We start from the raw sequence: 25966 nt of genomic DNA on the forward strand, positions 1-25966 counted from the left end.
CGTGCGGAAAGAAATATATTTCGTGTAGTGGTTTTCACATGAATAAAGAGTATTCTGATTCTGATTCTCATATGTGGAGGAAGACATGGAACGTTAGCGGGTCCCCTTAGTAAATACAGAATGAGTTGCTGAAAACCACTCATTAGTTCCCCCAGTACGTGGGATGATTTAAAAAAATATAAAATGATGACAATAATAATGACGCTTTCAATTAATGGATTTCTACAAATTTTTTTGGGGACAAATTTGAGGAAACGAAGAAAAATAAAGACTCAATTGCACAGTTCTTCAATTACAGTAGAGGCAAAATGTGTTGTTTGTCACTCCCTGTCGAAGTTTACCGTAAAACACACAAAATTAAATTACACATTGTATATTCATACACCAAACTGTGCAACCAAACCAAATAATTTCCTCAAACAAATATCTGCTAGCTTAATGTCAACATTATGCAAAACACCATCGACGGGCTAAATAAAATTAGCATTTGAAACTGATTTATGGCTTGCACATGTGACATATGGCAAATCACTTTTGCAATTTAACATTCTTAACTGTCAAACACATTTAAAAATACGTTAACCACTGTTAAATATTTAAAAAAAAAAAACATTTTGAAATTTAAAAGTCTAACAGCTCACGTTCTTTCTTTCAAAAGCACTACTCTTTTTCACTTTTAAGTGTCCCAAAAGTCAAAGGAAAGCAGTGAATGCTTTTCTGTATCCGGAAACATTTTGTCCTTGATAATTTGTTAGGCTAGCAGGCGTCGAATCCACAGAAAGCAAAGGAGTCGAAGCAGTGCGCCTCCATGGTGTTCTGCACAGCGTTAATGCACACTGTCAGCTGTCTGCTCCACTGAAGACGAGCGGGCCTGCGGGCGCCGGGGTCTTTCCTAAACCTTTCTCGGGAAACGAGCGTCTCCTTTGCTGACGCGCGCTTTGATGCCGGCTTTAGCCTTTGGAAAATGTCACCCCTAATTACGCGGGAAATCCATCTCCGCCGACCTCCCGCCCACCGCCAGCTAAAGGAACTCCTCGTGTTTTGTCATGTCCTGCTCTCGCCTATCACGATCAGCTGGCTGCACACATTCCGTGCAAAACAACTCCGACGGTTTCAGTTGCTATCCAAACGATGTCATTGCAGCTAGCGAGAGAATAAAACATTGCAGCAATGAAACCCTTGTCGTCAGGCTTTCATTTGACGGAAATGAAAGTAATGACAAATAAGAGAATATTGATCATGTTTTTCTTAACTTCTAGGCACATCTAATTAAGGGTTAATTCGTTTAAGCTCTCATCATAATTAAATGTAATTTAAAAATACAAAACAAAATAAAAAACTAAACCTTAATTACATCAAGGTTATCTTAGCACGTATAATATTCCGCAATCTCATATCTGTCCACAAGTACTCTCCTTAAGTCTGCCAAATTTACACGGTTCCAGAAAAGTTTCAAGAAGCCATGCATGAAAAAAGAAAGGAAGTTGGCCATTTTGGTTCGAAGCAACCATTTTAGGGTAACTTTGGACATTTATATTCGTATGGTTAATATGTGCACTTTTCCTAGTGAACTCTGACTTATCAGAAGATTTCCCTAAAGGTGCGCCTACGCACAGTTGGATAGATTCGATTTATTTTTTTTAGTTTTTTCATACGCCATTTGTGCATACGTAGGTATTCACTTTCAGTAAGAATCCTGCGCACTCCTTGATGAGCGAGGCCCCAGGACACTCAAACTGTGGAACGCATTTATTCGCGCTGCAACAGGCACTGTTGATGGTTAGCATGTAAGGGAATAATTTGCTACTATCAGTGCTGTGGTTGCAGTGCACATTTCCCCTCATGCAATCGCCAACCATAACGCTATCACACCATTTGCCTTTATGCGAAATAAGTTGCTGACGCTGTTAAAAAAAAAAAAAGAAGACTCCTTTTAAACAACTTCTCACAGCGTGCGCTTCCCCTGCGGGACCTGTTACGGAGTTGCATTCGAAGAATACTGGTGCACCATTAAATCGGCAAAAGGAGAGAGTGTATTTTTAGCTATTAAAAAAATGGAAAACAAATTCTCTCCTCCTGTATTTTTTTCTCCCCTCACCAAGCTCGATTAACTTTATACACGGCATGAATGGATGAAGCGCGCCGAGCCCGAGGAATCACGTGTCACGACCTCGGCCGCAATGCTGACAATTTGCATTCCGTGGAGTCGTGAAACATGCTAGTAAAATATTCTCCCAGCTCCGATAAAAAATGTATTACGTCTGCACGAACGCGCTGCTTGAAAACAGCATCAATAAAGAGCACAAAGCAAGGGCGTTTGCACTTTATTTGCACTCTCTCCACCAACAGGGGCGCAAAGTTCGGGTTGTGACGTGAGAAGTTTATCATCGCATTTAAAACTTAAAACATTGGACAAAACAAAACTACTCTTGGCACAGTAAGCTTTTTTTTGTTGGAGGCTATATTCACCGTTGGCAGCCAACAGGGGACAAATGTGTCCCAAGCACGACCGCTTGGAGCTTTTAATCAGCCGACTTCCCACTGAACTGACAATTAGTCTCTCAGGCAAGTTGACTAATTTTGACTGTGGGTAAGGGGGCGGGCGGGGAGAGCTAATCACGCTGAATGACATTGCAATATGAGTAGGGTTTGCTTCAGGCATGCACAGACTTTCATTTCTGGTTGGAGCTTTTTTATTGCAGACATTTACGTCATGAAGCTCGAGATGGATGTTGTGCATTTGAGCCCAGCCATTTTTGGCTTCAAGATTTTGTTTCGCAATTGGGCGTCACCCATCCGTCTGGTGTACGCTGTTTAAATTTGGTTGCAGTTGGACATTCGCCTCACGGACGAGCTCATCTTCGAAGGATGCCGGGAATTGACCTGATGGAGTTGCGAAGTTTTATATTTTATCAGTCATCACACTTGCCACACGCATTGACAAAAACTAAAATTGCTCGCAATTTAGCATCACCCATCTGTCGGGTATGCGCAGTTAACATTTGGGAGCAATCTGACAAAATCTGTAGCATCACCATTAAAGGACACCCGGAATTGGTCAAAAGAACTCAAATACAGTGGGTACGGAAAGTATTCAGACCCCCTTAAATTTTTCACTCTTTGTTATAGTGCAGCCACTTGCTAAAATCATTTAAGTTCATTTTTTTCCACATGAATGTACACACAGCACAGAAAAAAACAGAATTGTTGAAATTTTTGCTGATTTATTAAAAAATATAAACTGAAATATCACACAGCCATCAGTATTCAGACCCTTTGCTCAGTATGTAGTAGAAGCACCCTTTTGAGTTAATACATACATGAGTCTTTTTGGGAATGATGCAACAGGTTTTTCACACCGGGATTTGGGGATCCTCTGCCATTCCTCTCCAGTTCTGTCAGGTTGGATGGTGAACGTTGGTGGACAGCCATTTTCAGGTCTTTCCAGAGATGCTCAATTGGATTTAAGTCAGGGCTCTGGCTGGGCCATTCAAAAACAATCACGGAGTTGTTCTGAAGCCACTCCTTCGGTATTTTAGCTGTGTGCTTCGGGTCATTGTTTTTTTTAAAGGTGAACCTTCCGAGGACTCTGGAAAAGGATATCCCTGTACTTGGCCGCATTCATCTTTTCTTCAGTCACCACCATGCTTCACTGTTGGGACTGTATTGGACAGGTGATGAGCAGTGCCTGGTTTTCTCCACACATGCCACTTAGAATTAAGGCCACCAATTTCTATCTTGGTCTCATCAGACCAGAGAATCTTTTTTCTCACCATCCTGGAGTCCTTCAGGTTTTGTTTTTAGGAAACTCCATGCGGCTTTCATGTGTCTTGCACTGAGGAGAGGCTTCCGTCGGGCCACTCTGCCATAAAGCCCCGACTGCTGGAGGGCTGCAGTGATGGTTGACTTTGGAAATTGGATGGGGCTGTCGTGCTACACCCTGGGAGGGAAGGACAGGACAAGATAGAACAGGACAAGGAGAGGAGAAGAAGCATGCAACACATGCAATTACGTTACGTCACGATGACTGAAATCAAACGGGTTAGCCTTTTTAATCGAGAATAAAACAAATGCACAGTTCTCTCCTCGAAAAACCTCCACCATGGCCAAAGAATGTAGATCGGCACCAAATTATACTTTCATGGATACTTCCCTCAGTAATCTGACTGAATGACATCATTAAGATTAATTTGTTATTTCATAAAAATGAAGGGAAATAGTGAAGAAAAAAGTCAGCACTTGGGTTATTGAAACAAAGTAATGCAACTCCCCCCAAATACAATTTGATAAAAACTGAGCTGCGGGTAGCATATGATAAAAACATGACATAGCGAGGTAACAGTAACGATGTAACAGAGCATCAAAGAGGCATTGTGATATAGGACAAGGATGTGACATAGAGCAACGACTTAGTTTAACGACTTAGTGGAATGACTTATAGCAACGACGTAGTTTAACGACGCAGTGTAACGACTCAGTCCAACGACACCATCTAACGACAGTTTGACGTAGTGTGCCACCTCACTGTAAATTTTATTTATATTGCACTCAGATATTTATTTACCGTAATTTCTCGTGTATAATGTGGATTTCCCCCCCCCCCCCAAAAAAAAAAGTCAATAGTGCGCATTATACATAGGTATACGGGAAAATGAAAAAAATATTTCACATTATATAAATGTATGCCGCCATCTAGAGGTTATTAAAAAGCTATGCACTTTCATTCCAATATGCCACTGCCACCTAGAGGTTATGAAAAAGGTGTAGCCTCCACTTTCATTCCAATATGACAGGGGTACATATGACTGCATATATGTAGCGTTGTGCTCATAAATGTACATTCCCTGGCAGAATTTGTGAAATATTGTTTGTTTTTTTTAAATTGAACAACAACCATCATTAATTTCTTTATGGTTATGTTTTGTTTAATGATAATGCTTTTCTGAAATGCTTGACAGTTTAATTTGAATCCCATTAAAATAAAATTAAATGTGTTTCGCCTGGTCCTTCATGTTTTCTTTAAAGACTTGTACCCATCTTACAAATACTGCCTGGGTAATCAAACATATGAGCGGAACTGTGTGTTTTCTCATTTACTAAATAAAAGTAGGGCTGTGAATTTCAAAATAAGAGCAAGTAAATACAAATAAAGTATTTTGTGTTCAAATAAAGTGCTTAACTTCAGAAGAATTGTTTGAAAAAACTAACAAAATACAGATAATACTTCATGTTTTGATCATATGGGTAGAAGCAAAACCATGCATTGTAGGTGGAAGGGTTTTCCAGAATTTTGAGGTCAACTTTGGGGGTGCGTATTATACATTGGTGCGCATTATACATGAGAAATAACAGTATATTCTCACACTGAAAGTGCTTCACATGGTTAAAATACAGAAACACAAACACACATTTAATACTACCTAAAGTGTTTTTTTTTTTTTTGTATTTCTACAGAAGAGGAAGAGCTGAAATAGAAATGCATTTTAAAAGCCCGCCAGTGCAAGGACAATAGAACGGGAGTAATGTGGCTGAACCGATGGGATCCCGACAAACACCTGGAGTAAAGACATAATGTGACAGCGGCGTAACGGACGCGGCGTAGACCATGACGTGGCCCAGATTAGTGACGATATCAATTCACATGGATCTACATCAATACATTGTCTGTATCTTTCTTAACATTTTTATCACCTGTTACCCCCAATTAGAATGCTCCATAAAACCTCCTCATTAAAGCTAAAAGTGCCGCAATTGAGAGCTGGTTCTTGGGCGCAGGTGGATTGTGGGAGTGAAAGAGTGGTTTAATCATCTTGGTCTTCAGTTGCATCATCGACCCAAAGCACCTTTAAAGCCGGATTCCTGGAGCCATATTGGAATGAGAAGCATTTTTTTGCAACTTCTTGCAACGTTCATTCCAACACGCCGATGACACCAGGCGACCGCTTCCCGAGACGCACATTGTGACAAACAAAAGCGAGTCAATTAAGAAGCCGCCGCTTGCCACTTTGTAAAGCCTGTAACGTGCGCGGACCTGTAATTCTCAGCGGAGTGAAGTGAATATTTATTTGAGAGCGACACGGTTCGGACACTCGTTAGTGGGCTTCGCATTGTTACAGTTGAAAACATGCGGTGTGGTCATGGCTACCACGAAAGTACACGACAAAGTACGCAAATTGAAAGAAATGTTCTTCATAAGACCTTTCAATAGCGTTGATGTTACTTTATTTCATGATGGCTCTAGTGTGCTAAAGGAAACTTACAGTCTGAATGAGCACTAGTAGCGTTTGGTGACTGAACATGCTTTATTACCAACTGATTTTAGAAAAAAACAACAAGATAAAGTTTGGCAAGATAAAGTTTGATCACTCAGTACACACTTAGTTACAGCGAAGAAACGTCAAGGCTTGTATGGGCACGTGTATTGTTAAAAAAAAAAAAAAAATACAATAAAATCTTTATAATAAGAAAAGCAATGTCTTCCAATAGTCCATTATTTCATAGCGGAGAAGCAAATAGCGCAAAACAGCGCCATCAAAGGACACAACAACATATCGCACTTTACTGGCAAGATAATGAAGTTGCATCACTGAATAGTTGATGTGTCCACACATGGCTAACAAAGCCCAAGGTTCCTCTGCGCAGATATTATATTTCGGAAAAAAAAAGTCGCATTAAGAAAACAAACAGCAGAGGGGCCTACCCAGAGACCGACGGCATCCTGTACTGAAGTTTCCCCAGCGATACTGAACTTTTACGAGCTCATTATTATGACGCGCCAAGGCGGCAGTCGCAAAGAAACAACCAATTAGCCAGTGCCTATCTGGCGGCGGATACAGTGGCGCAGTAAAGAATTCAACGCCGCCATAAATTCCATACGCTGACGCAGATGCAAATCGGGGGAGCAAATGGAGAGAGTACAGCTGCGCTGTTTTTCCAATTGTTCAAGCGCTGCCACGTTTGGGGGATTTGCATGATTAGCGTATTATCCATTTTCAGCGGCAATTGATGGTAAACTGACATGCGGTTGCTCCACAATGTTGTGTGCATCCAGATTTGCTTTCCTTCTTTTCTTGCACTTCCCCCAAATAGTCATTTTCATTTCATTTTCAATTTCAGTTTCACTTGGCTGGAGTTGTCTGACATTGCTAATGTCGTTTAATATTCCAAAAACGTGGCCTCGCAGCCACTCGTTTTTTGTGTGTAATTTTTACCTTCCCGATCAGCTCCATAACCGCACTAATAATATGAGCACTCGACCACGAAGAAGCCATGATGGCAGTCATAAAAATAACAACACATTTCGTATCTGTAAATAACAACAAGGGATCCGTTCAGGCTCAACTCGAGACGAATGGAGTTTTCCAGGAGGAAGATGATGTGAAAACTCGGGGGAAGATAGCCCTGACAGGAGGGAAAGTCGGAATTAGCCGCCGAAGAGAAATTCTGCGTTAATCACCATGGTAACATGGTAACTCTGTAAATCTCACCTGCTCGCTAGCAGGTCAGGCAACTTATTATTATTATTTTATTTTTTTTATGTCAGTGTTTAATTGTACGGAAACTCCTCATTTGAGCACTGAAAGTAAAAGGAGTGAGATTTTAACCTTCCCGATCCCTCAGTCATAGATGAACCATCCAATAGAGAGAAAAATAAATGTGCGCACTTACTTTTGGCCTTCCCGTGACCTGCAGCATGTCTCAAGGATGCCGTTTACTGTGGACTATGTGACTTGTGGCCTCTTCCAAATGTTTCAGAGGGCGTAATGTGTTCGTGTCATTGAGTGAAAACCCCGGGACACGAATTTAAACAAATTTGTGTATTCATTTTTTAAAGAAAAAAAAATACTTCAAAATAACATTGCTAAAAGATTTAAGTGATTATATTTCACGGTAAAGTCTAATTTCAGGAAGTGAGGACATGCAAACAAATGTTATTTTTCCAGTGTTCAAGGTGGTTCAAATGAATGTTTGAAATTATATTTATTGATTATGCAATGAGATTAACGTGCAAGACACTATGCTTGACCGAACAGTTCATTTTATTGTGCGTGAATCCATTGCCTGGGGACGCAAATGGCACCGATCCAGTGAAGACTGGCCCATATATAGCTATATGTTTGGATTCAAAGTGCAGTTCCTCTTGGAATCAGTGCGTCACTCAGTAGTGCGTCGCACCTTTGCTACCGTGTCGCTTCTCACTCCTCCGCTGCCGCAGCGTTGTTGCTGTTTTTTTTTTTCGGAATATATTTTCAGTCACTATATTTCCACGTTCGAACGTCCAACTCCAAGGCGGATGTAATTCACTTGACATCGGTTTCCATGGTGAATCGACATATTGGGGCTGCGTTGATGACGTCTTTTTTGCAGGGGCTGCGCATGTGCTAATTGGAATCGGCTGTTCTGCACCCGAATAAAATATAAATAAAATGCCTCGTGAGGCATTTTAAGCTTGTTTTTACAGATGATGGCTTTTGTCATTTTTACACACAGTCGTTGTACCAGTTCTAAAATCAAAACTACTTACGGGCTTGCGGGCCTATTTTGTTGCTTATTTTAATACACTGAAGTTCTGCGAATCCTCGAAGGTGCGTTTTTAATTATTCCACGTTCCATAAATCACTCGTCGTGTCTGGGGAGAAGAAGAAAAAAAAAGTCAGCAGCTGCTAATGGGTGACGTGATGAATTTTTCAGTCTACAGTATGAACCGCTGGAAAATGAGACGGCGAGACTCTTTTAAAGTTTTAAAGTTAAACATTATTGACTGTAAAATACAGTAAAAATACTCATGAAAAGAAATGGAAAAAATGAAAAAAGAAACAAAAAAACACACATGGTGTTTCCTCTAAATCATTTAGTTTTTTTAAAAATCAACAGACAGGCCAGGTCATTTGTAGATGTGTTTTGAGTGTGTACGTGAAATATGTAAATAGTTTATTCTAATTGTGAAATACTTATTTTTAAAGGCTATTACTGTATTCATAATCAAGTCAATAAAAGAAAGACTTTTCTATGAGACAACGCCTTGTTGCCATTTTAGGGCGTTTCAGAGGGAGCACAAAAACGGCGAATCGGCGATGATGCGATATGCGCCAATGCTAACGCTAGCAAGACTTTCGGTGTCCGCGGTTATTAAGCGACAGCAAAAATAGGAAATCACGGTCACCGTGGCGTGGTTTGTTACAAGCGTGCTTTTGAAACTCTTCGTATGACCTTGAATCTAATATCACATATTATTGCTTTACTTGAACATACTTTATTTGATAGCAATCTGATGGGATTAAAACCCTCTTTTTATTTTTTTTTCTGTTACCGTAATCTTTTGAGCAAAAAATAAATAAATAAATAAAAACATTTAGAAAATGAATGATTTCATTATGCAAACGGTATGATGTATTGTTTCTCCTTGCGCTGGAAAACAAAAGAAATGAATGCCGCCAAGGAGGTGAAAAATAATGAGAGCTGGACAAAATGTGTTGGAGTATAAATGAATGCAAATGATCTTCTTATACGTGACTTGGCATAATATGCATATAAATCTCACTGTATGCAAATGTTTTGCTGCTTTTCCGACTTTAAACACGTTTAGGTGTTCATTTCGCGATTCTAAATTGGAACTCCCAAGTCCATGTGAACTCGGAGGCCCCGAGTAGCTCATTATAACAGCGAGCACATACACCTTTTGGTTGCCACTGACATTTTCTTTTGCAAATGAACATTTTAACTGACATATAACTCTTAACGCTATTTCAATAAAAGTGAAAATAAAAAAAATAAAAACAACACGTCAATTTCTGCTCGACAGGTAAGTTTATCACGTATTTTTGAAATTTCATTGAAAACCGTCAACCCGATAACATTTAGTCGGTATGTTACTAAATCCAAAAAAGCAGCTGCCAGTATCTTTCTATTTTGCTGTGCTGGTTTACCAGAGGTCCACCAAAATTGTGTTTTGTCATTGTTCCGTGCAAGCTAATGCTTGTTCTTCTCCCGTGGTCTTGTTGAGAAAATTCCTTTTCCACCTTGTTATTTTTTTTATTATTATTATTATCATTATTCAAATGAGTTTTTCTGCGATTCTGACATTTTCCTTCATTTCTGCGTCCAAAATCACACGTTCCTAGGATTCAAAACTCTATGGACGTGATGAAGGTTTTTCTGTGAAGTTGGAAGCAAATCTGACGATTCGCTTGCGCTCAGTGTGGCACGGAATGAGAAGGCCACTGAAAAATCGCCAAACGGCCTGTTTGAACATCACATTTTCAACTAGTAAGACTAACACGCGGGCAATTTTCTACCGAAGAGTCAAGATTTCGATAACGCGTTTCCTAACGATTTACATTGATTTCTGGACAAGTACATTTGGGCCAATTTGCGACATAAAATGTGGCATAAAATCCTTAATCCTTCTCCGATTCTTACAAACTCGGGCTCATTTTATGCGTGTTTCAAACCTCTACCTTGATATACAGGTGATTTGGATTTTTTGGAAAGATACACTAACACTATTACGAATAAGTCGTGCTACCAATGTTTCAGTTTAGTTGATTTGAAAGGGGACAATGCAATTTCATAAAACACATGAAGTACACATGGTTAAAAAAGCCAGAATTAGCCAGAAGGCTAGTTTTCATCTGTAGTCCCCTGGCCATGATGTAAAAAAGCAGTAAAATACATCTACAAGACAATATAATACAGGATACATAATCAAACTATACTATTAAGAGAGAATAAAACTACACATTTTTTGGTCATAACAAAAAAAACAACATAACATACTTGTCTTGTAGCAGCAGTGGCTAACGTAGGCTTGTTAAAAGTGCTAACGCTAGCTTGGTATTGCTAGTGCTGCTATTATGTCGAAGCTGGACAGTGTTCGATCACGACTCCACACTTTCATAATCACGTGGCGATTATCAACGCACGTTTGAGAATCGCACGCGCGCACGCGCAGTGCCGCTTTGGTCAGACACTCGCGATTAGCGAAGTGAGGCTACGTCCGGATCTTGCGAGCGATTTTGAAACTAGCGACTCCCTCTTTCGTATCGCGCAGGCATTTTGAGCCCGTCGATCCCGCCCTATCTCCACCTCGGGGGCGCGTGTGAAATGATTCGCAGCCTTGGGGGAAATCCCGCCGAATTATTTCCGAAGCGGCGGCCGGAAGCCAAGCAAAGCCTCTCCGTTCTCATTCGCATTCACGGACGAGATACATCTGGCCGTGCTTTCATCGCGGGGAGGGTCTCGCGAGGCTTTGAGAGGAGATAAAGAACAATTGAGTCAAATGAAGTGAGCTGCTGTGTGCGCGGGGCTGATGTGGTGATAATTCACCGGCAGGAGGCTGCTTTGAGGGGATTAAAAAAAAAGAAAAGGAGAATGATATTCTCATGAATCTCATAGCAACTTTGAAAAGATGCCAACATGGGGTTCGGTTGTTGCTACTTGTGTCAGCAGTTGCTCTTGCATCAATTAACGACCTGCCTGAAACTGTCATTAAAGCTGCATTTTTCAATTTTTTTTATTGTACTCTAAGTGGCTCATTCGAATTGACTGCTTATACAGTGAAGCCCCGTTTATGGCGCCGGATATCGTCCATCGACCACACCCCCGACATCTACGAAATCGAAAGGCCACTTGAAAAAAAACATAATTTTACCCGTCCCACGTACTTTAAACAAAGCGTGTTCACTTCAAGCTGTTTATTGATCCCTCCCTGTTGATGTTTACCGTAAAAGTGCCGAATGAAAAATGCCGACGATTTACAGCATCTGACTGAGTCGCAGTAGTAGTGGTAGATGACGTACCTGTGCGTACTATTGTTGTTTGTTTTTGTCTGCGTGACTGTATTATACTGGCTCCTGGTGACCAAGGCAGGCACACCAGAAGGAGCAGCACAATGAATTGAATTGCAGCATTAAATCATGACAATCAGTTTATTTATTTATTTTGGGGGGGGTTGTTGGAACAGATAAATGGCATTTCCATTCATTTAAATTGAATTAAATTTGTATCTCATGGCACCACTGTATATTTAAACACCAAAATTAGTCAACCAAATAATGTTTCATCTTAGCTTAATGCTAACATATACTTAGCATTGAGTCAGTCGAGGTTTTGCTTTAAATTAGAGGGAATCAATCTCCCGATGCGATTTGCTCTGACCAGGACCGGACAAAGCGGCGATGGGCGGCGGTAATTCAACTTTAATTGGCGCTATAAGCGCAAGCGTTTGGAACGTGAAAAGCTGCAGGACTTATTTCAAGACACCTTTGAAGGAACGAAGCGCTCGTGTGAGGGGAGAAAAAAGGCAGCACATTTCGGAGCCGGTCTGTGAGAAAGCGTTGGGAAATGACTCCACACACTGAGCCTAATTAGTTTCACCCCCAAAAAAAAAAAATTTAAAAAAATAAAAAAATCAAAGAGGGTAATTAGTGTGGATCCAGGACGCCGGTCTGTGAACGCTGTCCCAATGAGATGAATAACAAGCGATAAATCACGCCGCGCATCGCCAAATAGCAGCAAAAGAGGTCATGCGTGTTGAATTTATAATCAAAATGTAGAATGATTTAAGTTAGTTAAACATGACAGCTTTGACTGGGGAAGAAAAAATGACTTACTCACAATTCCCTTCCAGTCCCGTAGGTGGCAGTAATGCGCAGTACAAAATGGCTGCCAACTGCCACACCCGGTGCTGACCACACTCGCCCCAAAATAAAAACTCAATCCGCACCTCATTAAGAGCTGAAATGTTGAAAGTGTCTGCATTATAGCAAACACCTTCACCCAGTAACGTGAACAAACGATTATCCTCGACTTTTGATTTCAAAAAGATGTCATCCATCAATTTGTTGTATGATGAGGCGATGAAACAGTGATACGGGTTCAGAGTCGCAGTCGCCCTGAGGAAAACGTAACTGCCACGTGGCTCGCAACAAAAATGACCCCTGCCCTAATCTCTATCTTCAACTCGAAAGCTGTGCTGATCTGAAATGCAGTGCTGCCATCTAGTGGCGTCTGTTTGTTACTACGGTTATGTCGAAGCTTGAATTCCACAGACAAGCCGGGTCGAGACCCGCTTGCACGCTTACGTGTTGAAAAGTGGAATTGATGAATATATTTGTCAGTGGCAGTAGACGCTTGGACTCCAGTTGATGAATATCAATGTCAACGGCAGCAAATGAGTTCGTTTAAAACGTTAATACACCACAAACTATGGTTAAAAAAAAAATTAAATTAAAAAAACACAACTTCATATCGATTTAAACTCATTATACATTAACGTAAAACTAAATGGCTAAAAGATGATATGATTTAGCAGAAAGAAAGATGCATCTGAAATGGACACACGCCCCCGACATAAAAAGCTTGCATCTCCAGATGTATCGCTTCAAAAATACTTCCTCGACAAAAATTACTGTACTTGTGGTACATTAAAGTGTTTCAGAAAAAAGCATTAAATCGGGACTGTCACCAGTTTCTGATGAATCAACTTTTTTTTCCCCAACTTATGCTAACGTCCATTTGTTTTGGTCGAATTGTGCTCCAAGAATACTGTAAGACACTGAACGCTGCAGAAATGATGCATAATGTAAATGTCTTTTTATTGTGTTACGATGAGCAAGACGAAATATCGTTTTGAAAGCTCAAACATGTCAGCCGTGTCCTCTAAAAACGCAGCGTCAGTGCATTTTTGCCAACTAAATTGTTCCTATTGGGATTGTTCAAAATAGTTGGAGCCCCATCTGCCGCCCCACAGTGCGGGCACGCGCCCGCGAGGGTAATTAGGCGACAGGCCAAAGTCGAGCGTCCCCCTCGAGGCCGCCGCCCGCGTCTGTGCCGTGCTGATAACATTGACGCGTGGTCGTCTGGCGCCACGACAACGGCGGCGGGAGGAGCAGGCTTGGCGAGCGAGACGGCCATGATGGATGAAGAGAATGTTTGACCTTCCTCCAGCCCCAAGCGTTGAAAGCAGCCAAACTGAATGCACTGTCACTTTTACAGTCATGTGATTTTTTTTTGGTGGGGGGGGGGGGGGGGGGGGGGGGACGTGGGGGACTTTGGGTGAGGCACCGGGTACACCCTGGACTGGTCGCTAGCCAATCACAGGACACAAACAATTTCGACCCGGATGAACCCAACGGGTGCGTTTTGGGAATGTGGGAGGAAGCCGACGTGCTCGGTGAGAAGCCACGCAGGCGCGGGGAGAACTTGCAAAACCACACCGGAGCCGAGATGCCAAACCCAGAAGCTCGCGACCGTGCGGCCGGCATGCTACCCGCAAGGCCCACGCGCTGTGCAAGGCTTCATTGATGTGTTTTGATTCAACTTCATTTCAGACAGTGATGAGCCCCGTTTGTTTTGATTGTTGTTGTTTGTTTTTTTTATACAAATTAGCGATAAGTGTATTTGAAGTCACCAGATTTAGAGCATGTTTTGCTGCAACACATCTTTTTTTTTTTTAAATCACAAAATTTGGGTACATGCTTTTTTCATAGCAATGACATCTTGATGTTTTGGGGATAGTTAAAATGCACAAAATGAAGAGACATATTTGTTTCTGGACAGTGATGATTGTTTTGATTTGTTTGTCAGATTTTAAAAAAAAAGTAACAATGTCTGGATATGCTTGCTTTTTCTGGACACCTGATTGGTTTTATTTTGTTTATCTGGTTTTAAAAAAGTCAATATGTGGAGATGCATGTATTTTTTTTTTTTTTACGAAAAACAATAACTGATTTTTTTGCAAAAAAATAAAAACGTGCCAAAATTTGGAGATTGTTTTTTTCTGTTTTGTATAACAATCATACATTGTTGTTATACATGTTGTTGTTGTTGTTAAAAGAATGTCAGACAATTTGGAGATATTAGATGAATGCAATGTTAGCCCTTTAAAAAAAATAAAAAATGTCATCTCCAAATAATAAAAGTTACAAAATCTGGGAATGCTTTTTTTTTTTTTGGGGGGGGGGGGGGGGACGGGACAGTAAGGATACCTGGGAGGTATTCCAGAAAGCAGCTTGACTTGAGTTCTGACTTGACTTCCCCTGAACTCAAAAACTGGGTTCATTCAGCTGATCCCAATTACTTCAATCAAGTCCAAGCAATAAAATCTTCGTGAGGTCCAATCACGGCCGAGCAAGATATCCCTCGACTGTCGGAATGATATTTTCATATTTCATTAAACCGCTTCCAAGTACGCTTTTGGACGCCGGATTGCACTTCAATGAAAATCACATCATTTTCAAAATCTATTCCAATACGCTGCAATTTAAAGTGCGGTTAAATGTCAAGCTCGTCAAGTCAGAGCTCAGGTTTCCATTCGGAGCATGTTGAAGCTGCCCGCCTGACACTCACGAACGTCATCTAACGATGCCGTGTCGCTCGCAGTCTGAACTTTTAACTCCTTCAGTTGAACTTTGGACTCCCTTTGATGAAACCTACTCCGTTCACATCTGGCGAACCTTGGATTTTTCCTGCTGAACTTTCCACCTCTTTTTCTTCCACTGCACCTTCTGCTAATGAGGCCACAGTGCTCTCCTTCATCCAGAGAAAACGGTTCAGATATACAGTCAATGCCACAGTGGGGGGGTGGGGACTAGACTGTCAGCCCAGAAAAAGGTAACATTTAATGCAATTAAAAATAATTGTCTGCATCATACACACATACAGATTGAGCTCCTTTATAATGTCCTCAAAATGACTGAAAGAACATGCAGAAAAAGCTCCACTAATAACGTACCTAAATTCCGCACAACACTTTTAATGAGTCACTTTCACATGAGCAACAATCATTTAAATTAGCTTAAAAAGTTGACGATTAAGGAAGTTCAATGCTCATTTTAACTGCAGGATGCAAGCCCACGACTGCTATTAATTTTTTTATTTGCTTTGTGTTCGCCTTGCAAAAAAAAAACCTCAAAATGATGTATTGCATCTGAGTGCGTTCTACATTTAATAAGGCATAAACAAATAACAATGCGCTGCAAATTAAACCTCAATTTAAGACCGTAGTGCCTCTGCAGAGTTAAACATTTGGATTTCCATCAGGTAAACAACAATAAGCAATATATTCTATAATGAATCACAGCGAAAGTAAAGGCAATAAGCATCCTGGAAGAAAATCGACAAAACCCAGCTTGTAGTCAAGGCAAAAAAAAAAAAAAAAAAAAAGCATTGGCGCTGATTGGCCACACTAAATATCAGCAAATGCACTTGATCGTCAACCACGCAATCTTCATTTAAAGCGCTGAAGTACACTGGGGACAGGGACCGGACCGGGCCGGACTGCGAATCGCAAAAATCCGTAGATAATTGATGCTCATTATAATTGCATAAAAAAAAATAAGTAAATCAACCCAAAGAATTGTTGAATGAGCAGGGCTTTTCAGGGTTGCTTGCCTCCAAATTAAGAAGAAAAACGATTCAAAAAAACAACATTATTGTTTTTAATTGGGGGGGGGGGGGGGGAAATGAAAAATCTGCGGATTTGTGCCGACCCGCGAGTAACCGGGGGTTCACTGTCACCGCTGACAGTTTGGCACCATTGTCACTGTTGCGCCCTGCCAGTGTTTTTCCACTCACCCCTCCACTGTGCCCCAGACAGCCACGCCCACCACACACACACGAACCGCCTGCTGTCTGTTGATAAGCCCCTTTCTTTAGGCGGTAAGCCTGGCGCCCTCTGGAGGCCCAGTGGGCACATCACACCGTGTTTACTCGTAATTAGCCACAAGAAGTGCTCCCGTTCTTTGGTTTGTTTGCCACTCACACTTTTCTGTGCTTCATTCACTTCTTTGGGCATTTAGATGTCAATGAACTTACCTAACTGCACGCAAATTGGACCCAAAGAGTAATAATATGCATTTTTCCTGGCTTATGAACAATTCAGCCTTTCGGCGATGCTCCTTTTATACCCAATCATGACACTCACCTGTTTCCAATTAAACTGTTCACCTGTCGAATGTTCTAAACAGGTGTGGTTTTTTTTGTGAGCATTCCGCAACTTTTCATCTTTTGTTGCCCCTGTCCCAGCTTTTTTTTTAGAATGTGTTGCAGGCATCACATTCAAAATGAGAGCATATTTGCAGAAAACAATAACATTCCTCAGTTTTAATATTAAATATCTTGTTTTAGTATTGTATTCAATTGAATATAGGTTGATAAGGATTTGCAAATCATTGTATTGTGTTTTTAAATTTACGTTTTACACAACATCCCAACCTCATTGGAATTGGTTTTGTACATCAGTGGCCAAACCTGGAAGAATTTTTCAAACTGGTTGGATGTCAAAACAGCTCATTTCAAATGCACTGAAAACAACATCGCGGATACAAGCGGCCGAAATGAGTTTCAGCCACAAGGTGTCCGCGGGCTCTCCCTTGGAGAGGAGAAGCTCGGCCATTCGGGAGGGGCTCAAGAGTCGAGTCGCTGCTCCTCTGCATCGAGAGAAAAGTCTGGGCTTCCCCGCTTACGCCGCTGCCGTCACCGCGACCTGACCTCGGATAAGCGGAAGCAGATGGATGGATGCAACAACAACAGAATAGAAAAATAAATCCACAGGGACTAACTGTATGCAGGATTTATTGATTCCCAGCCTCATACAAACTGGATGTTGAGGCATAAACATAATACATTTGAACAAAAATAGAACCAATATTTACAATTATTGTATTAAAAATACAAAAAAAAAAAAAAATAATAATCAAGCGACACAAAGTCCACCGATTGTCTTTGTAAAAGACATAAAAGTGTGAGTCATAGTAGAGGGAAGGAGAACATCACCAGCTAAAATGTACACAGTATGATCATCATCACCACAACAGTAGCGGTTCTACCCACGACACCAAACCGACACCTTTTGTGCAACGTCACGTCTCCAAATGTGGCCCGTACGAAACTAAGCAAAAACATATCACAATTAAAAAAAACAAAACAAAACAAAAAACGGTTTTTTGACTGTTATCGCAGTGGAAAACACTTTTTTTTTTTTTCCCTCTTCATCTTTTTCTCCAAAACTGATCAATGTGATCAGCGAGAATCTGTGAAAGAAGGACCAAAGAGAAAAACATCATTCTACCGAGGACTCTTAGGGCCACACAGAAAAGAAAAACTATTCCTTTAGCAGAGAAGTCATAAAATTCCAACAGAAAGTCAAAATATCACCAGAAAGCATTATCAATTACAAATCAGAAAACTTAACGGAAAGTTGGAATATTACCAGAAAAGCAAGTCTAAAATGAGGAGACTCAAGTTAACAATTAGCAGGAAAAAAGTAATCAATTTACAAGAATAAGTCTGAAAATTTGTAGAATATTGCATGCACTTTTTCCTTGTTAATTTACCATTTTTTTTTAGTATTATTACATCCCTAATCTTGAAAAGTTCGGACTTTTTTTTCAATGATGATTTTCTTCTCGTGATGATGTTTTTTTTCCTGGTAATATTCTCAGCTCTTTTCTCGTTAATTCACAACTTGTTCCTGGTCAAATTACAACTTTGTTCTTGGGAGAAACCAAAAAAAAAACTTTTCTACAGTAATATTCTGATTTTTTTTCCCCCCCTGGTAACAAGGATTTTATGATCCAAATATTACAATTTTTTTTTTTTTTTTACACTAACATTACTCTGCTATTCTTGGAAAAAGACTTTCCACTAAAAACTGGGTTATAAATTCTCAAATTTCCAACTTTTTTTCTTGACTATTCAGATCTTATTCTCAAAGCATTGTGACTTTTTTCTGGTAATATAACATTTTTTATGAACATACAACCCCAATTCCAATGAAGTTGGGACGTTGTGTTACACGTAAATAAAAACAGAAAACAATGATTTGCAAATCATGTTCCACCTATATTTAATTGAATACACCCCAAAGACAAGATATTTACTGTTCAAACTGATAAACTTGATTGTTTTTTTGCAAATAATCATTAACTTAGAATTGTATGGCTGTGACATGTTCACCACTGTGTGACATCACCTTTTCTTTGAACAACATTCAATAAAGGTTTGGGAACCGAGGACACTCATTGTTGAAGCTTTGTCGCTGGAATTCGTTCCCATTCTTGCTTGATGTACAGCTTAATTCATGAATTCAATTCAATATCTTGCCTTTGTAGTGTATTCAACTAAATCATTGTATTCTGTTTTGATTTATGTTTAACACAACATCCAGCTTCATTGGAATTGGGGTTGTATATATCTTTTTTGAACTAATAGTACAATGTTATTCTTGGAAAAAGACAAGCTTTTGCCCTTAAATTAGTGAATTATCCTGGTAACATTTCAACCTCATTAGCTTAGTTTGTCATTTCCGTATGGCTCGAAGACTCCTTGGCATCGACCCCATTGGCAGCCTTATTTTTCGTCTTTTAATTCCTTCGCCACCGAAGTATACAAAAACAACAACAACAACAAAAAGTCCTTCAGTCAAGTCCCATTATTATGGATGGCGGGGGGGGGGTAACAGGTAAAAGGTGGGACGAGGCGGGGCTGTGAAGATGTAAAGGAAGCGTTGTGGAACAATAAGGCATTTCACTCAGCTTGTTGAAGTTGGGCTTGCGTGGTGTGATGTAATGAACGTGCAGTCGTAAGGCGCTTTGGACATTCACGCAAACTTGACTCATGAATGACAACGAGGGCCACGATTGACAGCTTTCCAGTCCTCAGGGCGCAACAACCTGTTTTTTTTTTTTTTTTTTTTTTTTAAGACCCCCCCACCCCGTCCCCATTTTTTGTGCTTTTCGGACGCCAACCGGCGTCCCCGCAGAAGACGACGCGATACCGCCGCCTCGTCGTCATCGTTACCCTGGCGTCCAGGAGCGCGTCCGCTAGGTTTTGTGCTGAAAGTGCTCGTTAAATGTGTCTTAAGTTTTGTCCATTTGTGTTAATACTGGCGTCATTGTTCCAACATCCTGCAGCGGGTCAGGAGTGCAAAAGAGTTTGATTGAAAGCGTCCTCAAAATGTCTTCTGCTTGTGGTTTTTTCTTTTTAGTGCAGATGAGATGTCAACGTTGTTTTAATTTTCTAAAATGTCTTTAAATCGTCCAAAAAGTGCCAGGCATTTGTCATCTTTCACCTCCTCCTCTTCTTCTTCTTCACAGTATTTTTCTTCCATTTCTTTTTTGCATGCAGGGTCCGTCAACGCCCCATGATGCTTTAAGGCGGAGGGGTGGGAGAGCAAGAGGAGGAAGAGCCAACAGGAGGAATCCACCAATCAGGAGGCAGAGCAGGCACGTAGTAGCTTGAAGATGCGAGTCTATTGGTCGCTCGGAGGGACGTCGAAGATTTGATTTGATTTTTTTTCCCCTTCAGACCGCCGACACCTGCTCGTCATCTGCAGAGAGGAAAAGAGAGTTGGGAGGTCGTTGAGCACTAATTTGGAACATTTGCTTTCATTTCAAACCTTAAAGCACTTTGAGATCTTTTACAAAACGGACACGTATTCGAAGATAATGTCATCCAACCACCTGTGGCTTTTACACAGAACCCAGCGAAGGCAGGATTTTGCCGAAAGTGTCCACGCGTTCACACAGCACAACACGTCATTGTATTATATTCATCTTAAATGGGTTTTTCTTTTTTTTCCTTTTCTTCCTCTGGTAATGTTAGGACTGCATCATTGTAAATAATACTTTTCTAGTAATAGTCAGATTTTACTCCTGTAAAGGTTAGATATATTTCTTCCTCTAAAATTGGTTTTGACTGGTAATATAATTTGATTCTCATTACACTGCTTTGTTCTCTTCTCGTAAAAAAAGCCCTCCCCTGCTTATTTGTGTTTTTTTTTTTTTTTTGGGCAATTATCAGGGAGACTTCAATTATTTGCGGATTTTCACGATTAGTTGTCGGGCTCCGTCAGTTCCTTTCCCAGGCAATGGTGGAGGGCCACTGTATTCAGATTTTTACTTTAAAAAATATTAGGTCTTTTTTTTTCTCGCGTTTTTTTTTCCTGATGATTTTCTGATTTTATCAATCTAAAAATTTAGCTTTTTCTTATTTCTGAAAAAAAAATGGATTCATATTTTATTCTCATAAAATACATAAACCCAGTTTTTGATTTTGATCTTTTTCACAGTACTATTATGAAATTATTGTCAATAAAAATATATATTTCTTTTCTTATAAATGTACATATTTCTTCTGGTAATATATTTCGTTTTCATAAAAATTTTGATTTCAGTGTGCGAATAATCTGATTTTATCTTTATACAATTCTGACTTTTTCCTGCCAATATGCTAATTCTATTCTCAAACAAAATAAAAATATCTGCACATCTAAAACTAAGACTATTTAAACAATCAAAATAGCGCCTTCTATTATTAACCTATTTTTTTGATTTATTAAATCCGGTTGATGAGTGTGTCATTAACTTATGTCTCCACTCGGTGGAACAATCAACTATCGCTCCAATCATTTTGTATATTGAAACGTATAGAAAAAAAAATACCATCCAAAAATCCTGAATGGGATACATGAAGGTCCTCTAGAATAATCATTTTTGCATCTTCACTCATGTGTTCAAGTAGGATTCTTACTACTAACATAATCAGACAGACTCCATCCATGGTGCCAGTGGGTTGGGGATGCGGGGGGTGCAGGGGGTTGTGGGGACACACCGTATGCCCGTGTGTGTGTGTGTGTGTGTGTGTGTGTGGGGCGGGGATCCAAGTGTGTGGACATGCACTGAGGTGGGGGCATGTAGGAGGGGGCTATCTGATAAATCGGTCTTTACCTGCCACGGGGTTTGGGGGCGCCCCCCCCCAATTCACACACACAGTCACGGTCGGAGGGACCGGGGGGTACGCTGCGCCCTCGGCTTCCTCAGAGCGACAAGTTTAGGAGACTCACCCTCCTCTTCCTCCTCCTCCGCCGCCGCCGCCTCGTCGTCGTCGCCGTCGTCCCGGCCGCGCCGGAGGCCGCCGCCCCTCCGCTTGGATGCCGCCTGGTGGGCCTGGGAGTCGGGGGACTGCGTCACCATCCGCGAGCGCTGCAGCGCCGTGGTGTAGTCGGGCGGGCGGCGGCTCGACGGCGTCGGCGCAGCGGACGTGGCGGAAGCGGGGCCGGGAGGGGACGGCGACTGGCCGTCCGCCAGCTCGGAGATGGTCAGCGCCGTGTAGCCGGGCGGCGTCGGGGGAGGCTCGCGGTAGCGCCCCTCTTTCCGGGCTTCGGGGACACATCAAACAACACATTTAGTACTTTTGCTGGTAATATTGGGATTTGATTGTCCTAAAATAACAATTGCTACTGGTACCATGATGATTTCATTTGAACAAATACTTTTTTTGTCCCCTTCTTAAAATCAGTTTTATTGAGGGGGGTTTGGGGTAATATCGTTAATCCTAATAGCATAAATTGCCTATATTGTATTTGAACACTTGGGGGAAAAAATAAAAACAATTAACAAGCACATTGGAATTGTTTTTATTGATTTGTTAACAGTAGGTTTAAAATGACAAACTATTAGACTAATGGTATATATTAAACAAAAAAATGTCCCTGGCATTAATAGGATTTTATGTAAAAAAAAATTAAAAGAAAATTCTTGTACAAAAGCTTTTTTCTGATTGTTTTGTAATTTTATTATAATAAAATGCAACTTTTCTGACATTCTGAATTTATTCCCATAAAAAGATTACACCCTTTCAGTTACTATGACTTTTTTCCTGAGATACTTTTTCTGCTAATATAATTGAACTCTCATAAATAATATTTTAAAATCTCTTAATATTACACCTATTTTTCTGGTAATATTGTGCTCTTACAATCATAAAACTATGACTTTCTAGTAATATATTTTATTTTCGTAAAAATGACAACTTTTTTATTAAGTAAAACTTAAACCTTTTTTCATAAAATAACCATTTATTTGGTTTGATTTAATTCATGTAAAATTGCCTTTTTCCGCTACTATTATGATTTTAAATCAACTAAAAAGCACTTTTTTTCCCCCTGGCAATAAACTTAAATTTTCAGGGGGTCATATCTTAATTTCATTATAATTTAATTTAGTACTACTTCTAGTAATATGTAGATTTCATGCTTGTAAACAACAATGGTAATAATATTGTATTATCTTAAAATTATGACGTAAAATTACTTTCTTTTCTGGTAAATTATGATTTTATGCTTGTAAAATTCTGACTTTTCCCTCTGAATATTACACGTTTTTGCCAGTTAATATTCTGATTTCGTTAACTTCCCAGTTAACATGGATATTTATTTGACTCCTATAGCCGTCAATGGCAGTTAATGTGTTAATAGCGGCATTGAGACACGCACACACGAGTCCTTTCGAGGCGGCATTGACGGGCGAGGGCGAGGGCCGTCCCATCTGCTTGGCGTCCTCGGACCCGGTGGACGTGATGCTGCTGGTCTCGGCGTCGGCGTTGACGTCTTTGCCGCCCCGCCTCTTGATGGTGCCCGTGTCGCCCTCCGAATCTTCGCCCCAGTAGGCAGCGGACGACGACGAGCCGGCCGACGCCCAGCTGCCCCGCGCCTGCGCCGCCCACAGCATCGCCTCGGGGCCGGAGTGCGGGAGCCCCCCGCCGAAGGCCAGCGTCTCCCAGCTGCGGCCCTGCTGCATGGTCTGGATGTTGTCGTGGGAACCGGACGAGCACGACGTCCAGGAACCGCGCCCGCTGTCGGCCGCGTCCAGGGATACGCGGTCGCCCTGATCCTGGGTCAGCTCCTCTGAGCTGGGAGACGACAGCGCCGTGGGGCAGCCCGCGTAGATGCCCCGGCAGTCCTGCATCGACGAGTATGACCTGCGACCAAAACAATATAATACAGTAATTCCCCCACAACTGAATTCCCATGGGATGGGGAACGAGCCCTGCTGCAAATAGTGGGGGGGAAAAAAGAAGGAAAAAAACGATTGAGAACCCCTCCCTCAAAAAAAAAGTTGATAACTGTCTACAGATGTCACAAGATGGGGTCAAAGCATGACTTCTCTAACCAAGATGCCACATGATGGTGCCAAAGCACTACTTTTCTATGAGACACTACTACACAGGGGTGGGCCTGTTTAGAAAACAGCTGACGAAAGACATGAGCGCATAGCGTACGAACGAACGCATTGACTGCGGTGCGGTGCGGTGCGGTCACGCACCCGAGGCTGTACTGGTCGGGGTCGGTGGCGGCCCTCCGCTCCAGGCGCGCTCCGCAACCGTGGGACTCGGCGACGCCCCCCGAATGCCTCAGCCGCCGCTCGTCCTCGAAGGACAAGTTGCTGAGCAGGCTGGAGCGAGACGACATCTCGCTTTGACCGCAGTCCGAGTACGAGTCGCCCATGCGGTTGTAACCTAAAAGACGCATGTCGCAAAAGAAGTTTCCTGACATAAATGACAGGGATGCTCATTATTAACCGGAACGAATATATTAAAAACAGTTACAATATCAATGGAAAATAAAAATGCAATGTCAAATGTATGAGTTGAAATCACAATATAAGCTAATAGTAAAGACATGGGGAAGGAATCACAAAAGCAACATTGACAAACTAAAGTAATGACATATTATTCTTGTTAAAATAACAAATGAAAAATAAAAAATAGACATTTGATTTGGATTCAAATTGAAATTATAGCAAAATAAAAAAGAAAATATGTCACTGTAATTAAAACAAATGTACACATCTCTAAAAGCTCAATTTAAACAAATAACTGAAACTAAGCATTTATCACTTCACTTAAAACTAAATTAATTTATTATTCTTTACTCTTCTTCATTTATTTTTCAAATTCAAATTTATACTACTAAAACAAATTGGCATTCCCAGTTTTAGAAATAATAGCCAAATATATTTTTTTTAAAGCACGAAAGCTTATGAATTACTGTCATTCAAATAAATAAGAAATACTTGAACAACAATAAATCATGAACAAAAATGCTAAAAAAAAAAGAAAAAAAATCAAAATGCAAAACAAAAAAATCCTTTTGACTAGAATAAAAACTGAAAATAAATGAATAGGCAAAAATTCCCCAAAATAAATGTAAATATTAAATAAAAATGACTGATTACAATACAGGCTAGTTACAATTAGACAAGCCACCAAAAAGTGAAATAAAAATAATGTATTACACAAAATAAGAAAATACACAAAAAAACAAAACAAAAGACGATGTATGAAATAAATGCTCAAATAAATGGGAAGACATGATATATGTACATACGTAATTAATTCCAACATTTCCAATATTAGTACCTCAGCTCTGCCAATCCAATTTGTTTGTGTTTGAACATGTTTACGCAATCGTGCAGTACACAAAGATGAGCAACAGGGGGAGTAAGTGTACCACAGTGGCAGATCAGCGCATTTACCCTTTTTGGGGGAGCTCTGCGGCGAGCCGGGTGGCGAGGAGAGCTGCGAGGAGGCGTTGGATGGCGCAGAGTCCTCGGGATTCCGGCGATGGCGCTCGGTGGCCTCTTCCGACAGAGACAGGATCTTCTTCAGAGACTGAGGGGAGCTGGTACCTGAAACCACCGCCACCAGTTAGGGAGGGGCAAACGCACACCCCAACCATTTACAAGTTGGACTGGTTTTGGCTTCTTTTCGCTGGAAGTCTCACTTGACCCAAGACATTGTGTATGTGCGTATCCACTCAGAATACCTATATTCATATAAATATGGCACGTATAATTTCTACTACTACTAATAGTGATGATGTAATGTCTTACCAAAAGGAGGCAGGTCCTTGACGGGCACCTTCTTGCGCGATGGGTACAGGGCCACGGCGGGCACTTGCAGGGCTTGGGAGCCTTTGGCCAGCTGCCCCCTCTGCTGGCTGGCCGCTCTGGACACCACGGGAGACGTGTCGGCGCGACGGACCCCCGAGTTCTTGGGCACTGGGTGCGCAACAACATCAACACTTGTTGGCGGTGCATACAGTAAGATTGTCAAACATGCTGAAAACAATCCAATATCCTGGAGGTGGTCACATAAGCTAAGAAGTTACATTCAACTTTTAAAA

At 41.0% G+C, this 25966-nt stretch overlaps 1 protein-coding gene and 1 long non-coding RNA gene across 16 annotated transcripts in view; both read right to left on the reverse strand.

Moving 5' to 3' along the window:
• The window catches only part of LOC133484386 (uncharacterized), a 70545-nt gene extending 59193 nt beyond the window's left edge, over positions 1-11352 (reverse strand). The window contains exons 1-2 of the long non-coding RNA XR_009790389.1: positions 10777-11352; positions 8525-8629 (exon numbers count right to left, since the gene is read on the reverse strand). This is a non-coding gene — a long non-coding RNA (uncharacterized LOC133484386). The remainder of the gene's footprint in view (positions 1-8524; positions 8630-10776) is intronic.
• A 6205-nt stretch (positions 11353-17557) lies between these two features.
• rapgef2b (Rap guanine nucleotide exchange factor 2b) overlaps positions 17558-25966 on the reverse strand; it is a 102821-nt gene continuing 94412 nt past the window's right edge. For 9 of the 15 annotated variants that reach the window (XM_061786829.1, XM_061786827.1, XM_061786835.1 and 6 more), the window contains 6 exons: positions 25674-25841; positions 25317-25469; positions 24105-24327; positions 23276-23760; positions 21729-22159; positions 17558-20329 (listed from right to left, as the gene is read on the reverse strand). In XM_061786829.1, the coding sequence (XP_061642813.1) occupies positions 21774-22159; positions 23276-23760; positions 24105-24327; positions 25317-25469; positions 25674-25841 (1415 nt within the window). In that variant the 3' untranslated portion in view covers positions 17558-20329; positions 21729-21773. Of the gene's footprint in view, positions 20330-21728; positions 22160-23275; positions 24328-25316; positions 25470-25673; positions 25842-25966 lie in introns of those variants that run through there. The other 6 variants (XM_061786830.1, XM_061786832.1, XM_061786833.1 and 3 more) reach the window with 5 other exon arrangements.

The sequence above is a fragment of the Phyllopteryx taeniolatus genome, chromosome 10, assembly GCF_024500385.1.
Source record: "Phyllopteryx taeniolatus isolate TA_2022b chromosome 10, UOR_Ptae_1.2, whole genome shotgun sequence".
In the NCBI taxonomy this organism is placed as follows: Eukaryota; Metazoa; Chordata; class Actinopteri; order Syngnathiformes; family Syngnathidae; genus Phyllopteryx; species Phyllopteryx taeniolatus.